Source organism: Acipenser ruthenus, chromosome 34 (assembly GCF_902713425.1).
Source record: "Acipenser ruthenus chromosome 34, fAciRut3.2 maternal haplotype, whole genome shotgun sequence".
NCBI lineage: Eukaryota > Metazoa > Chordata > Actinopteri > Acipenseriformes > Acipenseridae > Acipenser > Acipenser ruthenus.
In genome coordinates, this window is record NC_081222.1 from 9213606 (window position 1) to 9236601 (window position 22996).

The 22996-nt window shown below is 43.5% G+C and overlaps 1 protein-coding gene across 2 annotated transcripts in view; it reads left to right on the forward strand.

Moving 5' to 3' along the window:
- Window positions 1-1117: 1117 nt before the first annotated feature.
- Window positions 1118-22996, forward strand: part of LOC117402105 (major histocompatibility complex class I-related gene protein-like) — a 40808-nt gene continuing 18929 nt past the window's right edge. Inside the window, exons 1-2 of one of the 2 annotated variants that reach the window (XM_059006836.1) lie at window positions 1118-1308; window positions 9835-10095. In XM_059006836.1, coding sequence (XP_058862819.1) covers window positions 1254-1308; window positions 9835-10095 — 316 coding nt within the window. In that variant the 5' untranslated portion in view covers window positions 1118-1253. The remainder of the gene's footprint in view (window positions 1309-9834; window positions 10096-22996) is intronic. The other variant, XM_059006835.1, reaches the window with a different exon arrangement.

Genomic DNA, 22996 nt, shown 5'->3' on the forward strand with positions numbered 1-22996 from the left:
ACTGTAAATGGCACGCTCTGTATTTTTGGTTCATTTCATTTTAACATTTCATTCATACTTTTTCTAAAAAACATGTTTTCATTTAAAATGAGTTATTCACCTGCTACTTTGTTGCAACCGATAAAGTGAATTTGCTGTTCCAGGGTTACTGAAACGGATCTGATGCCGTTCTATATTACTGTCCTACCGTGGCCAACTATTGGAGTGAATGTCCGACAAACCATTACCGTATATTCCAGCTTCAGTACCACTGAAAAAATACATGTTGCATTCCTCCATACTGATGCTCAAAAAGATAGAAACCCACGCAGCTAACATTGTTAATACCTTGAATTTGGCCACTCACCCATTTACAACACCAAATACTTCACAATCAAGAAGCAACCAATCAAATGATCAACAATTAAAACACATGCTTCAAATACTGAAAAATACCATTTACTTTGTAAAAATGACATACCGGAAAAACAAATTAAATGTGATATTAAACATCTCTTTGGGGCATAAATTTGTAAAAGCCCTTAATCTTGGAGGATGCATTAGTGGGACCTCCTGTTTTGTTCATTTGAGGTGAAACGAGTTTAATTGCCTCACTTAATCCTTAGTCAGTTGCATGATAGTTGGATGCTCTTGGGGATGTGCTTTCTTAGTGTCTAGAGGAATGTGGATAATGATAATTTTGAATTATAAAACACACTTAATATGTACATGTTAAGCACTGAATTCAAAGAATCCAAAATTATTATTATTATTATTATATTTTATGTATTCATAGTCAGTAATAACGAAACAGTCGTTAACATTTAATTCGTCAGCGTGTTTATGCCATTTAATATCACAGTACTGCAAGCAAATAAATTACTATTTTTATTTTTGCAATGTACAATCCATGTTGTCATTCTGGTTTGATAAATCTACACTTCCTGGTTATCATTTTACAACAGGCGTTACATATAGTATAGAAAAACCCACTGTTGGGGAACCTGATTGTCTGCTGGCAAAAATATGTTTCACTTCAGAGTCACAAACCTGAAAACTATTTGACCCAGACCCCCCCTCCCTACGCTGGCATCATATTACCAGAATCACTTTTGTGTAGCCAATCATGAAATTCTACACTGAGAGAGTTTCTGAGCAGTATATTCAGTTCCTGGTTGACAAAAGGTAGAAGGTTTCCGTTGCAAATATTCATTATACAAAAACTGTCATTGTTTATAACCGAGTATTGGATTGAAATATATTGCTTTCCTGAGATGATCCGAAAGACTGTACTCTGGATTCTCTGCTGGGTTCATGCAGCTGCCGCAGGTCAGTTTTTACACTAGAAATATTTAGTTTCTTCAAATACATATACAGCACAAATACTGGGACTTCCTCACGGCACTTGCTTGCTTTAAGAAAAAGAAAAAAAAACATTTAACACTGGTAGTAAAACTAGTTTTGGGTGAATGTTAAGAAGGCATTACTTCTGATGAGCCTGTTGCACTGTTGTTAGTTACTGTTTGTAGACCTGATTTAGACCTGATAAAAAATAATGATGCTTGTGGCGAGGAAGAAAAGCCCTGTACGTAATTACAGGGGGCCTGCATGTAAATACATGTGTTTGTTTAAGCACGGGTTAATGCAACGTGTTATTTAAAAGAGAAATGCATTGTTTGTTTATTTTAGAACGTATGGCTTAAATGTATTTTGTGTTTAAGAAATCTATGTATTATGATTCAAAAAGAGAAATGTATTTTGTCTTTGAGTTAAAAAAAAAAAACACGCCTCTTTGTTATTGTTTGGTTTGAATGTGGTCTGGCAGAGGCAGTGTTAGCAGCTCGTCTCTGACAGACAGCTCGTGCGAATGCATGGTCGGCAGTCTGTGATTATTGACTGTGTGCCATGCAAACTAAAACCCCGTGTAGAATATGACCATCTCCGAAATTGATTAATTTAGTGTTAATTCAGAGATGGTCAGAGGTACGGAAGAAAGAAAGAAAGAAAGAAAGAAAGAAAGAAAGAAAGAAAGAAAGAAGGAAATTGCTACTCGTGCTGGGCAGACCAGCTCAGTATTTGTTTGGTGTTTTGTGTTCTGTGTTTTGTGTTCAAACTTTTATTTTGCTCAGTGAGCAGTGTTTTTTTTTTAATATTTATTTTATTTTTGTCTAATAAAAACGGTGATGCAGTGCGCTTTTCACCTGAGTACCTGCCTGTGTTGTCTCTGTCAACTTTCTGGTCTGGGATCGTCAACCTTCGGCTACCCTAACATAGATGAACTGACTAAAACAGCCAAATGCAAAAGTATTGAAAGAAAATAGTCAGCTGAGGTCCTGAACAAGAGTGAAACTGGAAGAAGCAGTGAAGTGGGTGAAGCTGCACAACAAGTGAAAGGGAAGCTGCAAGCATGGAGCAACTTGATAGTAATTTGAGGAAGGTCCATAATTAGAAAAATAAGCAGCTGGATTCAAAGGGGCGTGTTGCATAGAGCCGAGTGCAAATATCTGGAAGGTGCTTTAAATTACTAGATGCTTCTGTGAGCACATCAGTTTGTTTGTTATTAAGCAAGGTAGTTTAATTTACTATGCATGTACTGTAGTTCTTTGTTAATTGTTGCTGCTTGTCGGTACATTGATCAAATTCAAGTGTAAGGATCTTATCCATAGATTCCTATGTATTGCAGTAACGGGCTACAATAAACCAGCAAACTAAACAAGAACTTTGCGTATGGTTTTTTTGGGGGTGGGCTGATGGCAGGTCTGCTACTTTGTTGCAACCGATAAAGTGAATTTGCTGTTCCAGGGTTACTGAAACGGATCTGATGCCGTTCTATATTACTGTCCTACCGTGGCCAACAATTGGAGTGAATGTCCGACAAACCATTAACGTATAAGAACATAAGAACATAAGAAAGTTTACAAACGAGAGGAGGCCATTCAGCCCATCTTGCTCATTTGGTTTTTAGTAGCTTATTGATCCCAGAATCTCATCCAGCAGCTTCTTGAAGGATCCCAGGGTGTCAGCTTCAACAACATTACTGGGGAGTTGGTTCCAGACCCTCACAATTCTCTGTGTAAAAAAGTGCCTCCTATTTTCTGTTCTGAATGCTCCTTTATCTAATCTCCATTTGTGACCCCATTTGTTGGTTTAAAAAAAAAAAAAGTATTGCGATTGAAGCTCTCTCCAATTTCCCTGCTATCATCAGTGATCTGTGTGGTAACAAAAAGGGACATCCATCACACTGATACTAGGTACGCGTACTGTACGTTTTAGTCACAAGAATTTAAAAATGCCAATAATATGTTTTCGTAGTGAGGTCAGCTGTAGAGATGCGTGGATAGTGAACTTTTCGCCTTATTTTCTGTAATTTTATTATCAATAAAAATACATGATTGCTATTTGGTATGTCATTTCTGAGTGATTGAGGCTAGCACTGAGGCTTCGTTGATTTCACCGTGTAACAAATGTTTTTTTTTTTTTTTTGGTTCCTGGGTAGTAAGTGTTATTTCCTAATTGCTTATGCCTCAAAAGTATAGAAAATGGCTATTATTCCCCACAAACTTTGCTTTTGTGACCAGGACAGTGATATTTTGAAATTTACCTATTTTCCAGAACATTCCAGATAGATTCAGTGCTGAATAAACTTGGAGTAACTTCTAGAACTTTCTAGAACTTTCCAGTAATATAAATAGTAGTATAAATACAGGGGCCTTAAGCCCACCAGTTCAGTTTAGTTCCAGCTGCCTAAGTGGATAAATATCTGCATTTTTCTGAGATGGCATCAAGAGGCTGCAAGCATCCGGCAGACGCATTTTGCTGTCTGCGGCCAATTTATCAAGACGAGCGAAAAAGTACTCCGTGGAAGCATCTGCTAAGATGTGTGAGGCCTACAAGGCATATTTCGGCATGCCTGTCGGGGATCAAGACAAACCCTGGGCACCTCATTTCACCTGCGAGCACTGCAAAAAAACTCTGGAAGGTAAGATGGACAATTGTTGCTCGGAATTTTATGTTATAAAATTTGTTACAATTTTTAAAATTGTAAAAGTTTTTAATTTTAAAATGTTTTACAATTTTCAATGTTATTGAAAAAATATATCATATATGAAAAATGTTGCGAGAATCTCTTACACATTAGTCATGGGTGAAATAAATGTCTTTTTGTAGGATGGTACAGAGGGGAAAAGAGAGCCATGAAGTTCGCTATCCCAAGAATTTGGCGGGAACCCACTGACCACTCAAGCAACTGCTACTTCTGCATGGTGGACCCTTTCAAACGTCGGACTGGCAAGAATTCACCTGCTATCACGTATCCGGACCTTCCTTCATCCATCGCCCGGTGCCACACTGCCATTAGCTCCCCGTACCCACTCCTCCGGAGAAAGAGCAGCCGTCTTTAGAAGAGAGCAGCAAGTCAGACAGCGAGGAAGACGTTGTAGATCCAGATGACAATTTCAGAGGTGGAGCTGAGGAGAGAAACCCATACTACCCCAACCGAAAAGACCTCAACGACTTGATTAGAGATCTTGGTCTCACCAAGGCCAATGCCAAGCTTTTGACGTCTAGGCTCAAGCAGTGGAACTTGTTGGATGAAAGTGTGCAAGTCGCAGATCAGAGGAAGTGTCACCAACCTTTTTCCAGCTTCTTCACCCATCAAGATGGGCTCTGCTTCTGCCACAATGTGACCAGTCTGTTCGAGGCAATTGGAATCGCCTGTAACCAGAATGAGTGGCGCCTCTTCATTGACAGCTCATCCAGGAGCCTCAAAGCCGTGCTGCTCCATAACGGTAACAAGTACCCGTCTCTTCCCCTGGCTCACTCGGTGCACCTCAAAGAGGATTACAACAGCATCAAGACCTTGCTGGATGCCTTGAAGTATGATGAGTACGGCTGGGAGGTCATAGGAGACTTCAAAATGGTGGCATTCCTGATGGGTCTCCAAGGCGGTTTGACCAAGTTTCCCTGCTATCTTTGCCTTTGGGACAGCAGGGACATCAAGGCGCACTACCACAGGCGGGACTGGCCACAGCGGACTGAGTTCTCTGTGTGGAGGAACAACGTCAAGTGGGAGCCACTGGTGGACCCCCGGAAGGTGCTGATGCCACCACTGCACATCAAATTGGGCCTTATGAAACAATTTGTCAGAGCTCTAGATAAGGAGTCGGCAGCCTTCAAGTACCTTCAAGACTTCTTCCCTAAGCTGTCTGAGGCAAAGGTCAAAGCCGGTGTCTTCATCGGACCACAGATAAAGAAGATCCTGGAGTGCAATGAAGTCCCCAAAAAGCTCACTAGTAAGGAGAAAGCGGCTTGGAACAGCTTTGTCGCAGTGGTTCGGGCTTCCTGGGCAATCACAAGGCCGAAAACTATGTGGAGCTGGTTGAGACTCTGGTGAAGAACTATGGCACAGTGGGCTGTAGGATGTCCCTCAAAGTCCATATCCTTGATGCTCATCTTGATAAATTCAAGGAGAACATGGGAGCGTACTCGGAGGAGCAAGGCGAGCGCTTCCACCAGGATATACTGGACTTTGAACGCCGCTACCAAGGACAGTATAACGAGAACATGATGGGAGACTACATTTCGGGGCTGATTCGTGAAAGTGATTTACAGTATAATCATAAATCTCGAAAAACTACTCACTTCTAAATCTTTTGTAGTCATTTTTGTATTACTTTAGTATAAATACATGTTAATTTGGATTCATATGTTGTTTTTTCTGACTTTATGTGAACGAAAAGACACAAATTCGTCCGTTTTCTCATTGGAAATAGGTAAATTTCAAAATAGCACTGTCCTGGTCACAAAAGCAAAGTCTGTGGGGGAATAATAGCCATTTTCTATACTTTTGAGGCATAAGCAATTAGGAAATAACAATTACTACCCAGGAACAAAAATTGTGTTACATAGTGTTTTAATTGATAATTAATTACAATAAAATGATGTTGATATTTCCAACAACTAGAAACCTGTTTGAGGGACTATTTTTATCCAAAAGTAAATATATATTTTTCCGTTATAATACTGTAACTTTTATAATTGTGTCCATCACACACTCCAAGGCTTGTGCGTTCTTTTGTTGTATCATGTTATTGTACAGACTTTCTTTCTGTTTTCATTTTATTATGCCCATCTCAGATGGGGGTACGCAGGGGACGACATTTTTTGAAAAGGGTTACGCAGCTTACAAAGATTGAAAATCCCTGTTCTAATGTGATTTGGTACAATCCTCTACTCAGTGGTACACCAGCGTCACTGTGACACATTTCCCAATATTTTCCCCAAAAGTGACAGTGAGTATTGTAGAGACTGTCACAAAGACGGCCAGAGTGGGTGGCGTCAGACCAGATCCAGGAAATAAAACGACAGAGACTTGGGGTTTTGGTGAAGCTGAGCGCGTGATCGCGCTCAGCATTTAATAACTAACAGACAGAAAATAAAAGGTTTGAACACAAAACAGGACACGGCACTCTACGCCAAAATAAAATAGACAAACAAAACGTACTAAACAGTAAACAGACAAACGAAACACGGTGAGCGAGACACTTCTTTTCTTATTATTATTCTTTTTACCTCCTTCTCCACACTTGTTCTCCACTCACCGAACACCCAACCCCGAGTGAGTGCTACGTGTCTCTATATATACTGTTGTGCTGGGATTCAATTACTAATTAATTATTCACTTGAATCCCAGCACGTGAATTGATCACATGCAACCTTGTGCGCGCATATTACTTACTTTAAATGCACGTGCAGTGATGTGCAATCCCGTGCCTAAATATAATTATACAATTTTAAATACACATGAAACACAGACTTGTTTATATCCCGTGTACCAATCTCTATACACCAACATTTACACACCACACGCAATATACAACATATAACACACACATGCACACAGGGGCGGGGCACATTGCCACAAGACACCTTGGTTGTATCTACAGCTTTACAGTTTTATTTTTTGTTCTTCAGAAACAAAAGGTCAGTAAACTCTGTTGGCATATTTAAAGCAAACAAAAATAAGAAATGGTGGTTGGTTCTGAATGAAACATATTGACCCCCTCACTAAAGAAAATGTCCCCCTAAAATGTTGAGAGGGGGCCACATTGACCCTCATTCTGTAAGTCCTGGAGCAAAAACTGACTGTATACAATTGCAGTTAACAAATTTAATTATTTCAAATGAGCCTTGTTACAAATACGACTACAGCAAATGAATAAATAATAATAATAATAATAATAATAATAATAATAATAATAATAATAATAATAATAATAATTTGTTATTAAGTACACTGTCTAAATTGTTTGTAATTCAAATAATTAAAACAATGTTTATTTAAAACGTAGACTGTTTTTGGAAGTTTTTGTTTGCTCCTCCTACCCTTCTTTCTCAAGATTGAGCATACCTCAGGGTTGCCTTCCATACAGCAGCTCAAAGGGAGAGAACCCGGTCGAGCTCTGAGGCACCTTTCTCACTGCAAATATTAGGTAGGGGAGGAGCTTCGCCCAATGTTTCTGTTTCAAAGTCTGATTAAAACATTCCACCAAACCGTATGTCTGCGGATGATAAACGGAGGTCTGAATGGACCGAATTTGCAACAATTTATACAATTCTTTTAAACATTGTGACAAAGTTTGTTCCGTGATCAGTGAGGATTTATTTTGGAATCGCTACTCTCGCTATAATCTGCACTAACTCTCGAGCAATTTGGGTGGCGCTAGTGGCTCTCAGTGGCACTGTCTCTGGATATCTGGTCGTGTAGTCCACCACTACCAAAATGTGCGTATATCTAGAGTCAGAATTTCGAGATATCAAGCAGAGCTTAGGTGGCTTCAGAACTGGGGGCCTCAGTAACCTGATAGACTTTGAAGTTTCCCCCAACAAACCCCCAGCCTTGTTTCATCGACATTCCTATCCATTTTTCAACCCTTTGCTCTCCTTTTGTCTTTTTATGGCAAAATTGGGAATGGAACAAATCAGCATGTAGCAGAAACTTTTCCAAATAGCTTCCCCTGCTGCTCCCATAGACTTACCGGAGACTGGCTTTACCGTTTTACTAATCACTGTTTCAAAACCTAAAATTTCTGGATATGGCATCTTTGCAGCCACTGCCTCAATTACACAGCGGGTATGACATCCAACAGTCAAATTTTGTGAGGGGGTAATCCTTGTTATCCACATGAATACAGGAAATGACCACATCCCTGCATGACCACCAAGGTACCCCCGTCAACAGAGATTGCTCAATTAAAGTCTGCTCACATCCTGAGTCAACTAATGCGTGTGTGCTCAAATTAACAACCCATACATCAACAATGCAAGGCCCCTCCCAATCATTACCCCGGGATTTACCTATTGCTTATGACACATAGTGGGAGGCCGCGCCAAACTGCTCTCGCCCCGCTGGGGGTCGAACTGGATCTCCATTGATGTGGAGGAAGGTTGCCCAAGGGGAACCGATGAGGTGTCGATCCGTGGGGGGAGGGGTGGATTGCAGTGGGGGGCCCGACCGTCTGGGTTGGTTGGGGGAAGGAGCGGGGGTAGCGACTGTGGGGTGGGAAACAGCCTGTCCTTATATCCATCGCACAGTCGGACTGCTGCATCCAGCGTGGTGGGACGATGTCGGGTGACCCAGCTCTGAGTGTCTGCCCCCAGCACATTAACAAATTGCTTAATGGCAACCATCTCTGCCACTTTTTCTGCATTGTTGGTGCCGGGCAGAGCCACCGGGTCACATGATCCACAAGCTGTTGTGCCACCACGCGGGGTAGCATTCCTGAGGGTCGCTGGTATTCCCGGAACCGGCGACAGTGCGTCTCCTCCATGATGTCGAGCCGCTAGAGAATGACCTCAAGGCTTGGTAGGATGCTTGGGCCTCCCCGATCAAATTGGGGCCAAATTGGGTAGCCCACCATCCCTGAGGCCACTGGGCTGCCATTGCCTGCCTTTCAAACATCACCAGGTAGGCCTCGGGATCATCCTCCAGCATCATCTTTACTACCCGCAGCTTGGGTAGGGGCACTGCTGGTTCTGCCGCTGGTTCCCTCCTCTGACTGGTCTCCAGGAACATGGTGTGCATCCTCTCCATCATCGTTACCATCCCTTCCTGATGTCACTGCTCCTTCTGTTAATATATCAATGCAACTGCCTTATCGATATAAACAATTTAAACATGTTTAAACAGGAAAGCATGCATAAAAGCTGCAGTTATTTTATCGCTGCATTGATCATTAATTCATTTAAAAAAAAAAAAGCATCAAAGTCACGGCATGCAGTATATTCGTCGGGCCGGGACATTTCAATTTGATGATAATAAGCAGAGCATCACATTAACAGAAGTGACGTTAAATATGACTGTATTATGGCTGCATCTTCTTTTCTTTTCATGCATCGCCATAATTACAGTGGGGTCTATCTTTAAATCCAACTTCTGATCACCAACTGTGAACTAGTGTGAGTGGTGTGATAAACAGAGTGAATGTTCAGACTATTGTACTCCCAAAACATCTGTGTTTTATTAAATGAAACAGAAAACTACCGCCCCTCTACCAGCGATGGTATCGGGGGGGGGGGGGGGGGGACCAGGCTGGCTTGCAGGCCAAAACAAAAACAATAACAGCAGCAGCAATTTACAATCCCCACTCCTGTGCACGTAAGTGTGCTCTCCAATTCCACGGTGTGGTGATGAGTGCTGGTGTCGTGAGGTGAGGGTAGTGCTCAATAGGTGGGGCTGGCTCCATGGCTGGTAGTGTACCTCCAACCTTACACAGTGCCCTTTCTGGTCAGGAGGGAGATTTACAGCATCGATTCTTTCTTTCTTTATCACAGTAACTGATTGTATTTCTCTTCCAGGAACTCATTCACTGCGGTGTTTTGGAGTGGCAACCTCAGAAGGGTCTGAGCTTCCAGAGTATGTTCATGTGGATATGGTGGATGATGTGCAATTATCATACTATGACAGCACCATGGAAAAACCTGTCCTCCAACAAGACTGGTTGAATAATACTATGGGTCACGAGTTCTGGGACAGACAAACTTGGTATATTCTCAGTGATCATGACATCATAAAACGGAGTCTAAGAAATGCAATCCAGCACTTTAACCACACTGGAGGTGAGTACGAACACAGAGCCGCTTCTATCACTGTTACAGACACAGGGACTATAGGACTGAGTACAGACACACAAATCCCCTTTTATCAGCACTGTTAGAGACACATGGACACAAACTGATTACTGTCATGGTATGCTGTATAAAACAGTTTAGAGGAAATTCAGTCTACATGACATAAAATTCATAGTTATGCAAATCAATATTCAATATAAAGTTGTTTCACTATTTTGAAGTGTTTTAAATCACTCTGGACTGGAGATCATTGTCTAGAGCAGCGGTTCAAAATCCAACATGCCTGTGGCTTCTCTGTGTGGCGCTGCTGTTTTTTTCTTTGTTGCACGAACCAGCCACCGATCCATCGTAATAAGAGCAAACTTAACACAGCAAATTACAGTTTACCGACAGTGACCAACGCTTACTACATAGTAAGCTGATAAACAACATACATTACCAGATGGCAGCAGACTTCATCCAAAAATATGCAAGCTTAAAAGGCACCAGCCAGATGCACAGCGCCACCTGCAAACTCTGACATGCCTGGAGGTGTCAGCACAAAGGTTTGTTTTAAGTTAATATATAACATATAACGGGAAATTTTGGTTGGTATTAAATTCGGCGGATTTATACGTTGGGGGGATTCTTTTCACAGCACGTTCACAAAAAAAGTCACAGTTTTGCATTTATACTTTTAATTCCAAAAACATTTCAATAAATGTTTACTTTATTAAATGTCTGCTAAAACAGTATCTCATTTACAGTAACTCGTTACAGCATCTACAATGTCACTGCAGCAACTTGGAGAACAACAAAGAAGGCCTTCTAATCAGTTACAGTATTTATCGTTCTTATATGGCCCTTCATTTTAAGAACCAGTAAGCTTTTTATTGATAAGTATTTGCTGTCTCTCAGTTTTAAAACTATGGTTCACAACATAACACAGTGGAACGATCACAGTGCTACCATGCAGTAATTGTAGGGCAGTATTGCCACGTGTGAAATCTTTAACAATAAAACCGAAACGAAAATGCTTTTATTTGCTTCGAAATCATTTCAAACTGGTTAATAGACTAGCAAGCACTGGCAAAAGCAGCTCAGTTTTATACAGTGCAAGTCATTTTGTTTCTGGACTGCGATACCTGCACGCTGCTGCATTAACAGTCGTATACAACGTATCGACAATAAAATAAAAGAAAACCCTGAACCTTCTAACACCCCCCCAGGATACGGTCGGTGCCCCCCCAGTTTGAGAACCGCTGGTCTACAGCAGGGATTCTTAAACTCTCAGACAGTGGGCCTCCCTTGGGGAAGAATAAATAACCCCACGCCCCCCTTACTTGACAAACTGAAAAACAACTGCAATGTGTAAAAGATTCCACACTTCTGTGCACACAACACACTGACCAGGAGGCTGTGTGGTCCAGTGGTTGAAGAAAAGGGCTTGTAACCAGGAGGGCCCCGGTTCAAATCCCACCTCAGCCACTGACTCATTGTGTGACCCTTGTGCTCCGTCTTTCGGGTGAGACGTAATTGTAAGTGACTCTGCCAGCTGATGCAAAACACTGGAAAAACCAAACTACAAATAAAAGGTACGGTAAAACCCGCGGCTCGTTACCTTCCCTAACTCTGGAAGCCCCGAGAAAATAACACTGCATTATCCCTTTCATATTAACAAAGGGGTTTGTTCAGTTCCCCCTACCTTTAGTCTTGCACTAAACAGTATTCACTGGACGGATGATACCATATCACCTGTTGAATTTACTTTTGCTTCTTTTTCTAGAAAGCTTACGGGACTGATGCATAGTTCACACACCCTAGTCTCTGTAAGTTGCCTTGGATAAAGGCTAAATAAACAAATAATAATAATAATAAGCAAGAGAAAACGTCTGTGCAGAGGCGGCGAGAGCAAATTTGAACTAATGGGTGCACCCATCAGAGGCAGCGCTTGTTTCTTTTTTTGTTTGTTTTCCCATTTAGTATAGATGCCTTGTTTAAATTCAATTAACTAAACATTTTTAAAAGGATAAATAAATTGGATAGCTGCCGATCTTTTGGAGATAACTGTGGATTACTTTACCGGGATGGAGTTGAGACTGGGCTGTGTTGCAGACTGTGAGAAGCCAACTGCTGGATGATGGACTGTAGAAACTATGACCGGTGTTGTGTAATATTCAGCATCCCCTGACTGATTGCTGCACATTACCCTTTATAAAAATACAACAAAAATTCTTCAGTTTAAAATATATTTCAGTTAAATTCACTTTGTAGCTTTATTTTCACATGACAAAACATACAAGATTTAAACTATTTAAACCAATGCAAATAATTTTTTTAATGTAAAAAAGATTGCCATGAGCAAATTACTCTAACTCACACAAGCGTGTACTGTTGGGTGACGGCTCATGAACGGGCAATCCTCCTACTCAAAACAATCAGGCGCACGAGTCAGATCACAACTAAAAATGAAACTTTGCATGCTGCAATCAGTCAGGGGATGCAGAATATTACACAACACCAGGCTTGCTAGAACACTGTTCTATTTATTTTTAGTTGTGTTGGGCTGAACTGACTGTGCCTATTTGGTGTGATACTATCTTGAATGTGGGTGGTTAAATGAGGAACTGTGGATTGATTGTTTTTCTTCAACTAAAAAGAAGATTCCGATAGATAATACAAAGACTGGTTGGGACAAAACACAATTAATATGGCTGTGTTTTCCGTGTGTTTCCCTTAAAGGACTGGTTTGGTGACTAAAGGGTGGTATCTTAAAAGTTGATGAAATCTGCTTATGTTTGACAATTGTCTGCTTTGCTTTTGTTACTTATTAGATCAGTGATGATGGGTTATTTTTTCTTTCTTGCTCTCTCTTTGATGCGGTCTGCCTACCTACTCCTGTGGGTGTGTGAATGTTGTTCTAGGTTACAACAGTAAATTACATCCTCTTGTTGCTGCATCTGTTGGGAGCGGGGGCATTTCCCAGTTAATTGCCCCCTCCCCGAAGAATGGGATTACAGCTGCAGAAGAGGAGTCAAGTGGGAGGAGCCCGAACGTCCTGCGCCTGAGTGGGAGGAGCCCGAACGTCCTGCGCCTAAGTGGGAGGAGCCCGAATGTCCTGCGCCTGAGTGGGAGGAGCCTGAACGTCCTGTGCCTAAGTGGGAGGAGCCCGAATGTCCTGCGCCTGAGTGGGAGGAGCCTGAACGTCCTACGCCCGAGTGGGAGGAGCCTGAACGTCCTACGTCTGAGTGGGAGGAGCCCGAACGTCCACAACCCAAGAGGGGGGAGTCGGTGCGTCCACAGCCCAAGAGGGGGGAGTCAGTGCGTCCACAGCCCAAGAGGGGGGAGTCAGTGCGTCCACAGCCCAAGAGGGGGGAGTCGTTACGTCCACAGCCCAAGAGGGGAGAGTCGGTGCGTCCACAGCCCAAGAGGGGGAAGGTCGAACAGACCACATCTCTGCCAGCAGAGGGAGAGTTCCAGCTGGTTCCACCTCCACCTCCATTGGAGGACTGTGTGTCGCTCCCACCTCCACCAGCAGAGGGAGAATACTTGCTGGTTCCATCTCCATCGTCGCCATCAGCAGAGAGCGCATGCCTGCTAGTTCCACCGCTGCAGCCAGAAGGGGAGGAGCTCCTGCCGCCTTCGCCAGGAGCAGAGCAGCAGGATCTGCCTCTGCTTCCACCACCACCCGGGGGAGAGGAGCAGGAGCTGCCTCTCCCTTCAAGACAGGACGAACCGGGAGAGGAGGCTGGCGGTCCGCAGCCTCCCTTGCATAGGTTGCTGAGCCGAGCAAGAGGGCCAACCCCAGCACCACCGCTGGTCCTGACTCCCCTCCTGCAATCGCCTCCCGAGGGTCCGCTGCCGCCGTCGCCTCCTGAGGGACCGCTGCCGCCCTGTCATGCATCGTCTGGGGATGCCAGTTCGCCATCACCCGGCGATGCCAGCCTTGCCATCGCCGGGGGATGCCAGCCTCGCACTGCCCAAGGATGCCTGCATCGCACTGCCCGGGGATGCCTGCCTCACACCGCCTGGGGATGTCTGCCTCGCACCGCTCAGGGATGCCACGCCTGGATCGCCTGGGGCTACCTGTTGCTCCGCATCGCCTGGGGCTGCCTGTTGCTCTGTATCGCCTGGGGCTGCCTTCTGCTCCGCATCGCCTGGGGCTGCCTGTTGCTCCGCATCGCCTGGGGCTGCCTGTTGCTCCGCATCGCCTGGGGCTGCCTGCTGCTCCGCATCACCTGGAGCTGCCTGCTGCTCCGCATCGCCTGGGGCTGCCTGTTGCTCCGCATCGCCTGGGGCTGCCTGCTGCTCCGCATCACCTGGAGCTGCCTGCTGCTCCGCATCGCCTGGGGCTGCCTGTTGCTCCGCATTGCCTGGGTCTGCCTGTTGCTCCACACCAGTTACAGGGTACGAGGGAGAAGTGTAGGGTTCTGCTTCGCCTGGGGTCGCCAGGGGATATGCTTCGCCTTGGGTCGCTACCAGTCCTGCAATGCGGCAGGAAATAATGTGGCTGGAGCCCCATGAAGGGGAGATGCCAGCCATGAAGAAAGAGGGGGAAGGTCAGGAGACCCGCTCCCCCAGCCACATTTTCGCGGCAGGAAATTGGGTGGCCGGAGCCCCACGGAGGGGAACTGCTGGCCATGAAGAAGGGGGGGGAGGTTAGGAGACCAGCTCCCCCAGCCGCACTTTTGCAGCAGGATAGTGTGTGGCGGGAGCCCCGGAAGAGGGAGCTGTCAGCCATGAAGAAGTGGGGGGCGGTGGACATTCCATCATGGCCACCCTCAGAAACACCTTGCTTCCCCCTCTTCTTGGACTTTGAGACTGAGGGGAGAGGTGGCCGTTGGTGCCAAGTGTGCGTTACACAAGGGGGGGGGGGCATATGTAGCAGGGCGGTAGTCAGCCCTACTCATTAAATGTATTTGTTGTGTTTTAGAACAGGATTTCCCCCTCCGCCCCTGTGTAGTGTTATATTTTGTATTATGATTTATTTTGTAAATGACGGCGAAACGCAGCAGGTTTGTTATTGTTTTTGAATTTATTATTGTAGTTATATATGACGGCGTTGCCGCATTGTTTGTTATTATTTAGTAGCGTGGATGGGAAGCCCCACCCACACAGTAATTAATAAACTTGTGCAGATTGTGGCTGAGGGGTAATAGAATAATTACTAGCCAGTTAAACCCCTCGGCCATGATATATAAACCTGCAGCTCTCTGCACTTGGGTGTGGGAGTTCAGAGGAGCGAGAGTAGAGAGCGAGGAGAGATGACTCTCTGGCACATGCGTAACCCTGCGGTGGGACGGGGGGGTGGTCAGAAACCCTGTTTGCCTCCACCTGTCAGTCATGGCAATGACACAAAGAGGCTGGTAGAAGGTGTGTCGGCTGGTGTTATTTGATTGGATGGGGGTGGAGCCTACGGGACTGCCTGACAGTTAAAATGACACTGCACTATACCCTTGCCTGCTTGCTCCTTCAGGAAATCTGACAACGATAGCATGTGCATAAGAGTTCTGAATCCTGACAGTCTGCATGTGGCGAAACTTTGTCGAGACTGTTGAATACTGACGTAAGCAGCAAGCGAGAAGCAGCCTGAGGGAGAGAAGCAAGGATGGTTTCTAGAAAAAGAAGCAAAAGTAAATTCAACAGGTGATACGGTATCATCCGTCCAGTGAATACTGTTTAGTGCAAGACTAAAGGTAGGGGGAACTGAACAAACCCCTTTGTTAATATGAAAGGGATAATGCAGTGTTATTTTCTCGGGGCTTCCAGAGTTAGGGAAGGTAACGAGCTGTGGGTTTTACCATACCTTTTATTTGTAGTTTGGTTTTTCCAGTGTTTTGTTTTCCTTTTTCCTTTCATAGTTTAATTTCATTTTCAACACCTGTGTGTGTTAAGAACTGTCACGACTCTTCCATTGTTCCATTGTGACAGAGAGAGGAGGCAGTCGAACTGCAAATCTCCCTCCCTCCCAGAAAAGGTGCTGTGAAAAGTGGGTAGTATGCTTCCTCCTAAACTGAAGGACTCGATGGTAGGCGGAAACCGGAAGTCGGCATCTTGGAGTGGGAGCAAATCTGTCAGTACGCGGAACGACCTCATTGTGATCAGCTGTGATTGGATAAGCCCTGGCGACAGGCGGGGGGGGGGGAGTTCTGGTAGTACAAAGGGGAAGCAGATGGGTGAATACGCCCCCTTGGGTCTTGCAGTGATTTGGAACTGTTAATCAGTGAAATGTAGAACGCGTTATTATGTAATAAAGAACACAAATACTGTAGCTCTTATCATGGTGGATGGTGTGGAGGATAAGTACTCGAAATGCCTTTAGTGACTTAACTCAAAGAAGAAACTTACTTCATGTCCATTGTCTCATGCGGATTCCCCCCATCCCATCCCCCGGGATCCGGTTTTGAAAAAAAGTTGGCAACCCTTCTACTCACAGTACCTGCCACATTATCAGACGACAATGCGTTTGAGAAGCAACAGGGAACCAATAATGTGGGACGTTTGAACGTTATTTGACCCTCTGACCCCCAAACATACCTGTATCCTTGGATACAGCAGAGGGCTGCTTATTACATTGCTGCAGTCCAAATAAAACTGGATTTTTATCAAAATATTGTGTATTTCTTAGAAATTAGTACCGAGAAAATACTAAATAGTACATTGAAACCGGGTAGAAATCAGTAAAACCCAAAGTTCAGTTAAAAAAGAAAAATCCTGTAATTTTTCGGTAAAATTTGGAATAAACTGGAAATACAGAATGCTACTTAAGCTATTTTGTTTCTAAGATAGGGTAAGGTTGCTGTTTGACTGCTTTTTAAGTTGCTGTTCTTAATCATAAACTATACTAGCAATCATGAATGGGTTTTGGAGCTGCGAATTGTACTTAATGTTTTTCTCGGACTGATAATGTATGCATATCTGTGTGGATGACTGGGAATTTAACTGCTATAGCTGCTAATTACTAAGAATTGTGTGCAATAAATGCTATGGTGCAATACCGTTGCATTTTTCCTTTCAATCATTGTTATTCTCCTGTGTAAGTACTGTTAATTGTGTAGTTACGAATTTCCCTGAGGTAAAATAGGGTGTAACTTGGATAATTTGGGTTTACTGCGATGTCCTAGTAACTGTTCTGGTGAAAACTATTTTGGTATATTAAATATTTACCTGTTGGGCTGAAATGACCATGGAAGTAAAGCAGTAACCTGGAAGGCATAGCATGCAAACTGAGAACTTTCTTTAACCTTGCGTACTACCAGATGTCTGTTTTAATTGTGAAAAACGTGTTTCAAAACTGCACATTTGAGACCTATATAGTAAATGAGAGTGCATGGCAGGTAAGATTTATGTAATTATTTTCTTAGCTACAGTGCAGCAAAATCAAATGGGCATTCAGATTTCTTTATTTATTTCTTAGCAGACGCTCTTATCCAGGGCGACTTACAATTGTTACAAGTTATCACATTATTTTTACATACAATTCCCCATTTATACAGTTGGGTTTTTTACTGGAACAATCTAGGTAAAGTACCTTGCTCAAGGGTACAGCAGCAGTGTCCCCCACCTGGGATTGAACCCACGACCCTCCGGTCAAGAGTCCAGAACCCTAACTTCTACTCCACACTGCTTATTGAACTAGCTAGATAAGGGTCAGTCTCCAATAGTTTGAACCAAATGTGAGAATACTAGGTCAGAATTTCTCTATTGCATGTATTTCTTCAGTCACTGGTATGTAACACTGATACCAAAAAGTGGGTGCTTTATATATATATAGAGCATGGCCTCATAATTTTAAGCACTTCACAAGTTCTGCCCCTTTGAAGACTTTTATGGATTGCTTACACTTCTTCCATTTATCAAAATATCATACAAATTATGTTTAACATCCTTAAAGATGTAATGCATGGAACTGTCTCTATTTACCTCATTGTGTTATAACTAGGCTTGCTATTATTCGTTTTTTTATTTTTTGCCAAATAGACGATTAATATCGACGTTTATTTTTGAAAGAATTGACCAGTTTTTTTTTTCTATCTTTATTTTTCAATTCAAGCAGAGCATGGGTGAAATCAACCTTTTTGCTTAAAAAAAAATACTTTTTATGCCATTGAGAAACGTCTCATTTAGAGAAACCCCTTCATCATATTCAACGCGCAACAAAACCATGGTTACCAACATTCTAACTGAAATAACGTTTGGTCACAGCGAATTTTAAAAAATGTCTCATATAAGCTGTAGAAAACGCAGCATATAAAGTGTATTACACAGACTTTTATAGCATACATTTACAAGTAAAAACAATATGCACAGACAGAACAAAACATTAGAGAGTTGAACAGAACTATCTTGCACTTATTCCGAGCTCCGCCCCTCTCCTTAAGCACAGCTGGACTCGCTGGAGGCAAAGCAGACTGGCCCGCTTCATCTGCCGTCGATCACGGTATTGTGCACAATACTCATTAAGTGTTTTCCTCTTGCGCCCCATTTTCAAATCAAACCAGTAACTGTCACTGTATATACCTATAATAGCAAACGCTTACCTACACCTTAACCCGCTAATTTCAAAGTAGGCGCTTTGAATGACAGGCGCTGTAGCTGGCAAATGAAAGTGCACAGTCGGTCTGATGATTGACAGTCATTTAAACGAATGAGAGCATTCTAGCGCTGCTTCAGCCAACGAGATGTCAGGACAGGATGAAATGACTGACGGTGAAACTACACTAGCCTATTAAGGAACCACTGATTTGACTGACATCGACACCTGGCCATTCACAGCGGAACGGAGACGGGACACACAGGAAGTATAAAAACTACACAGACGAGATGATTTCTTAAATTATTATTTTTGGTAAGAAAATAAAAAAAATAGCGAGTGGTTTTACAGACGTTTATCGTATATAAATTTATTTCAGTCAAATTCGACGTTTAACGAGCTTTACCGACAAAAATCCATGTTTGTGTCCACCAGAAACGAGATACTTGAAAAACACGTGTGCACTGATTCAACACCTCACCAGAATTTGTGCCACAGTTTCTAAAATGACAAAAGAAAAAAGAGCTCTGTTTGATGTGTGGGATAAATATATATTTTTTAAAACTGTTGGAGAATCAGGATACAGATGCAGGTACGTCACTCAGAAATGCTTGACTCTTTTACACAGTGGCGTAACTTGCTGGAAATGTTATGTGTGTATATTATTTTGTTGCGATTTTATGTATTGTGGAATGTAATAAACGAGAACCAAAACATTTATTTTATTTTATTTTTCAGTTTAAAAAGCTTGTTAGCTTGTTCTCCTACAAAAAGGCATTAGTAAACCTCAATAATGGTGTTACTATGGTGTCTATGGCCACTGTTAACAGCAATGGCAAGGAATAAAAAAGTAAAATAAAATATAATTAAAACAACAAACTCACTTTTAAAATGCAGTGCCAACTTTATGTACTATTTTTTCAGGGTTGAACAAAATCATGTTTAAATTAAACTGCTGTATGGCGTCCGTTTTGTAATTAATTTGTTTTGTAATAAACACAGGAGGCTGTGTGGTCCAGTGGTTAAAGAAAAGGGCTTGAAACCAGGAGGTCCCCGGTTCAAATGCCATCTCAGCCACTGACTCATTGTGTGACCCTAAGCAAGTCACTTAACCTCCTTGACTCTGCAGCTGATGCATAGTTCACACGCCCTAGTCTCTTGGATAAAGGCATCTGCTAAATAAACTAATAATAATAATTTAGGGAGATAAAGTGAGGCCTGCATAACATTTGCTTCCTCCTGGGGCATTATTCTACTTAAAATAATGTGTTACATCAAATGACTTTTATTACCTTTTGCAAACAAATGAATATCTAAATCTTGAACTGATATCCAAACATGAAAATTCCATATTCGTCCCAGCACAATATATATATATATATATATATATATATATTCCATATTCACTTCCATACTCTTTTTTATCAAATATGCATGTAACATGGGAAGTTCACATAACATTGTACATTTCAGAAAATAGTACATAGTAGATATTAAAACTAGCAATAAACTGTATTGATATATTTGAAGTTACGTATTGTGACTTCCAGAACCAGAAATTCCTAACCTGTATTGTTTTTATTTAACAACTAACATGCAGAAAACATTTACATTTGGTTAATAAACTGGTTTGAACAAATTATAATCTTTTGCTGAGTTTTTGCATGTCAAACTGAAAGGTTTCTAGCTAAGGCATACATATGGCAGGGATGGAAATAAGACCTTTCAAATGGGAAATATTAACTGCTAGTGAGTGCCTAACAGGAATAAAACAGTGCTGGCCCAGCGGTGGACGAAATGCTGCAGTGAGTTGGTGCGCCTTCTTGCTAAGCGGCCTCCCCCACCACACAAGCGGACAGTGCAATGGCGTCCCAGTTGCCACACAGACTGGCTCAGCCTGCAGCGTCCGCCACTTGGACTATGGAACCAGTGCACCACAGACACCTGGGTGCTCACCACTGTGCAGACCGGTTACTCCTTGCAATTTCAACACGGCCCTCCTCCTTTTCGGAGTGTGGTAGTAACGTCTGTCACAGACCCACAAGCCGCCACTCTGGTGGCTCAGGAGATAGCAGCTCTGCTGCAAAAAACGTCTATTCGCATGGTAGAGCCCCTCGACAAGAACGGGGGGTTCTGTTCCAGGTACTTCCTGGTTCCGAAGAGGGACGACGGCCTCAGACCCATCCTCGACCTCAGACAGGTCAATCTGTATCTGAGTCGGAGGCGGTTCAAAATGTTGACTATGTGACGGCTGTGTGGTCCAGTGGTTAAAGAAAAGGGCTTGAGGTCCCCGGTTCAAATCCCACCTCAGCCACTGACTCATTGTGTGACCCTGAGCAAGTCACTTAACCTCCTTGTGCTCCATCTTTCGTGAGACGTAGTTGTAAGAGACTCTGCAGCTGATGCATTGTTCACACACCCTAGTCTCTGTAAGTCACCTTGGATAAAGGCGTCTGCTAAATAAACTAATAATAATAATAATAATTTTTAAATTAAAGGCAGAATCATTTGCGCTGCGTCATGATGAAAATAGCTTGGAATATTTTACTGTAAAATGTAATTAACAAACCAAGAATCACAGTAACTATAAGAAATCAATTCAAGAATAAAGCCGAGGTTTCATTACTCCATCCCTGGCTCTTCTCTGGCAGGTATTGTTTGAAAAAGTGCTTAAGTAAAATCTCTGAAGGTGTCCCGAGTTTTTATTTACATCCTATCAAACAGTGAAGCCGCACTGTATCATGCAGTTCCCCAGACAATGACAAGAATGTTGCAGTCTATCAGGCCGGGCGACGGGTCCGCTATGGTGGACCTGAAAGACGTTTATTTCCACGTCCTGATAAAACCAGCTCACAGGAAGTATCTATGGTTGGCCTTTCAGGGTTTATGAGTTCCAGGTCCTGCCGTTCGGCCTTTCCCTGGCTCCACATGTTTTGACGGGGCCAGTATAGCTTCCATGCACTTTGTAAAGACTCAAAGGAATCAGGGTTCTCAACTACCTGGACGACTGGCTTACCTGTGCCGAGTCTCCAGAGCAAGCACAGCATCACACGGAGCTAGTCACTGACCACCTCCATCAAATGGTAAAGCATGCAAAGAGTCATCCCGAGGTTGTGAGCCTCAACAGGTTCAGGACCTGCTTGCTTCCCGGGAGTCGACCCACAGTCCCCAGTGGTTCTCCATAGAAGAAGCCGAGTGTCTGGGGATAGATGCGCTGGCACATCGGTGGCCGGCCCATCTCCTGTATGTGTTCCCACCGCTCGTTCTGCTTCCTCTGTGCTCGGAGAAAGTCAGACGGGACCGGGCCAGGGTGCCCCTAGTAGCCCCGTTCTGGCCCAGGCGGATCTGGTTCTCTTCCCTGGACCAGCCCCTGAGTGGTCATGCCGTAGGAACTGCCGAAGCGCCACGACCTGCTCTGCCAGGCGCAGGGCACTCTGTGGCACCTCAACCCTGCAGCTCTGGGTTTACATTTCAGCCATCTGGGGCTCTCCTAACAGGGTGATCGACACCCTGCAGAATGCCCAGTATGGGTACAAATGGGTGCCTGTCGCATGGGTTTGAACCCACGATGCGCCCCATGGCAGTCATACTGCAGTTTTTGTAGCACCTCTTTGATGAGGGGAAATCATTGAACGTTTACATCTTGCCATGTAAAAATTGACTACCCATTTCCTGGCGGGACAATTTCTGAAAGGGGCCCGGCGGCTGCAGCCACCGGTGAAGGATATTGTTCATGGATGGTGGTTGAACATCATGCTTAATGCACTGAAGAAGCCTCCATTCGAACCCTTGCATTCAGCAGAGCTGGAATATTTATCACTGAAAGCAGCCTTCTTGCTCGCAATCACTTCTGCTAAGCAGATTTTCTTGATCGATTGCTTGATTTTCTCAGAGGCCAGGACTAAGGTTACATTGCGTACCAATCCTGCCTTTTTGCCAAACACCATCTCGGCATTCTGTTTTAACCAGTCGGTGGAATGGGAGGCTTTCCAACCCCCTCCTTTCCAGTTTGCCAGGGAGCATGTTTTGGACCCGCAGAACCCTGGTTTCAGTCCACCCTTCCAGCAGAACAGTAAAAGTGAGTCCACTAGTAATTACTAGGTGGTATGCTCAAGGCGGCTTCGGTCTCGCTTTGTAGCTTTGAAGTCCTGCGACTGCCCTTGCGACAGCTTGGGTATACTTACCCATCTGTAATGGTTAATCTTTCCCAATTGAAAGGGAATGTTAGGTTATTATCATAACCCTGGTTCTGTGAAATAGAAATATTAACATACACCCAAGTCGGACCACATGGCAAGAGCATATTCTATAAAAAGTCTGTTAATAAGGGGCTGTGTTGTCCAGTGGTTAAAGAAATGGGCTTGTAACCAGGAGGTC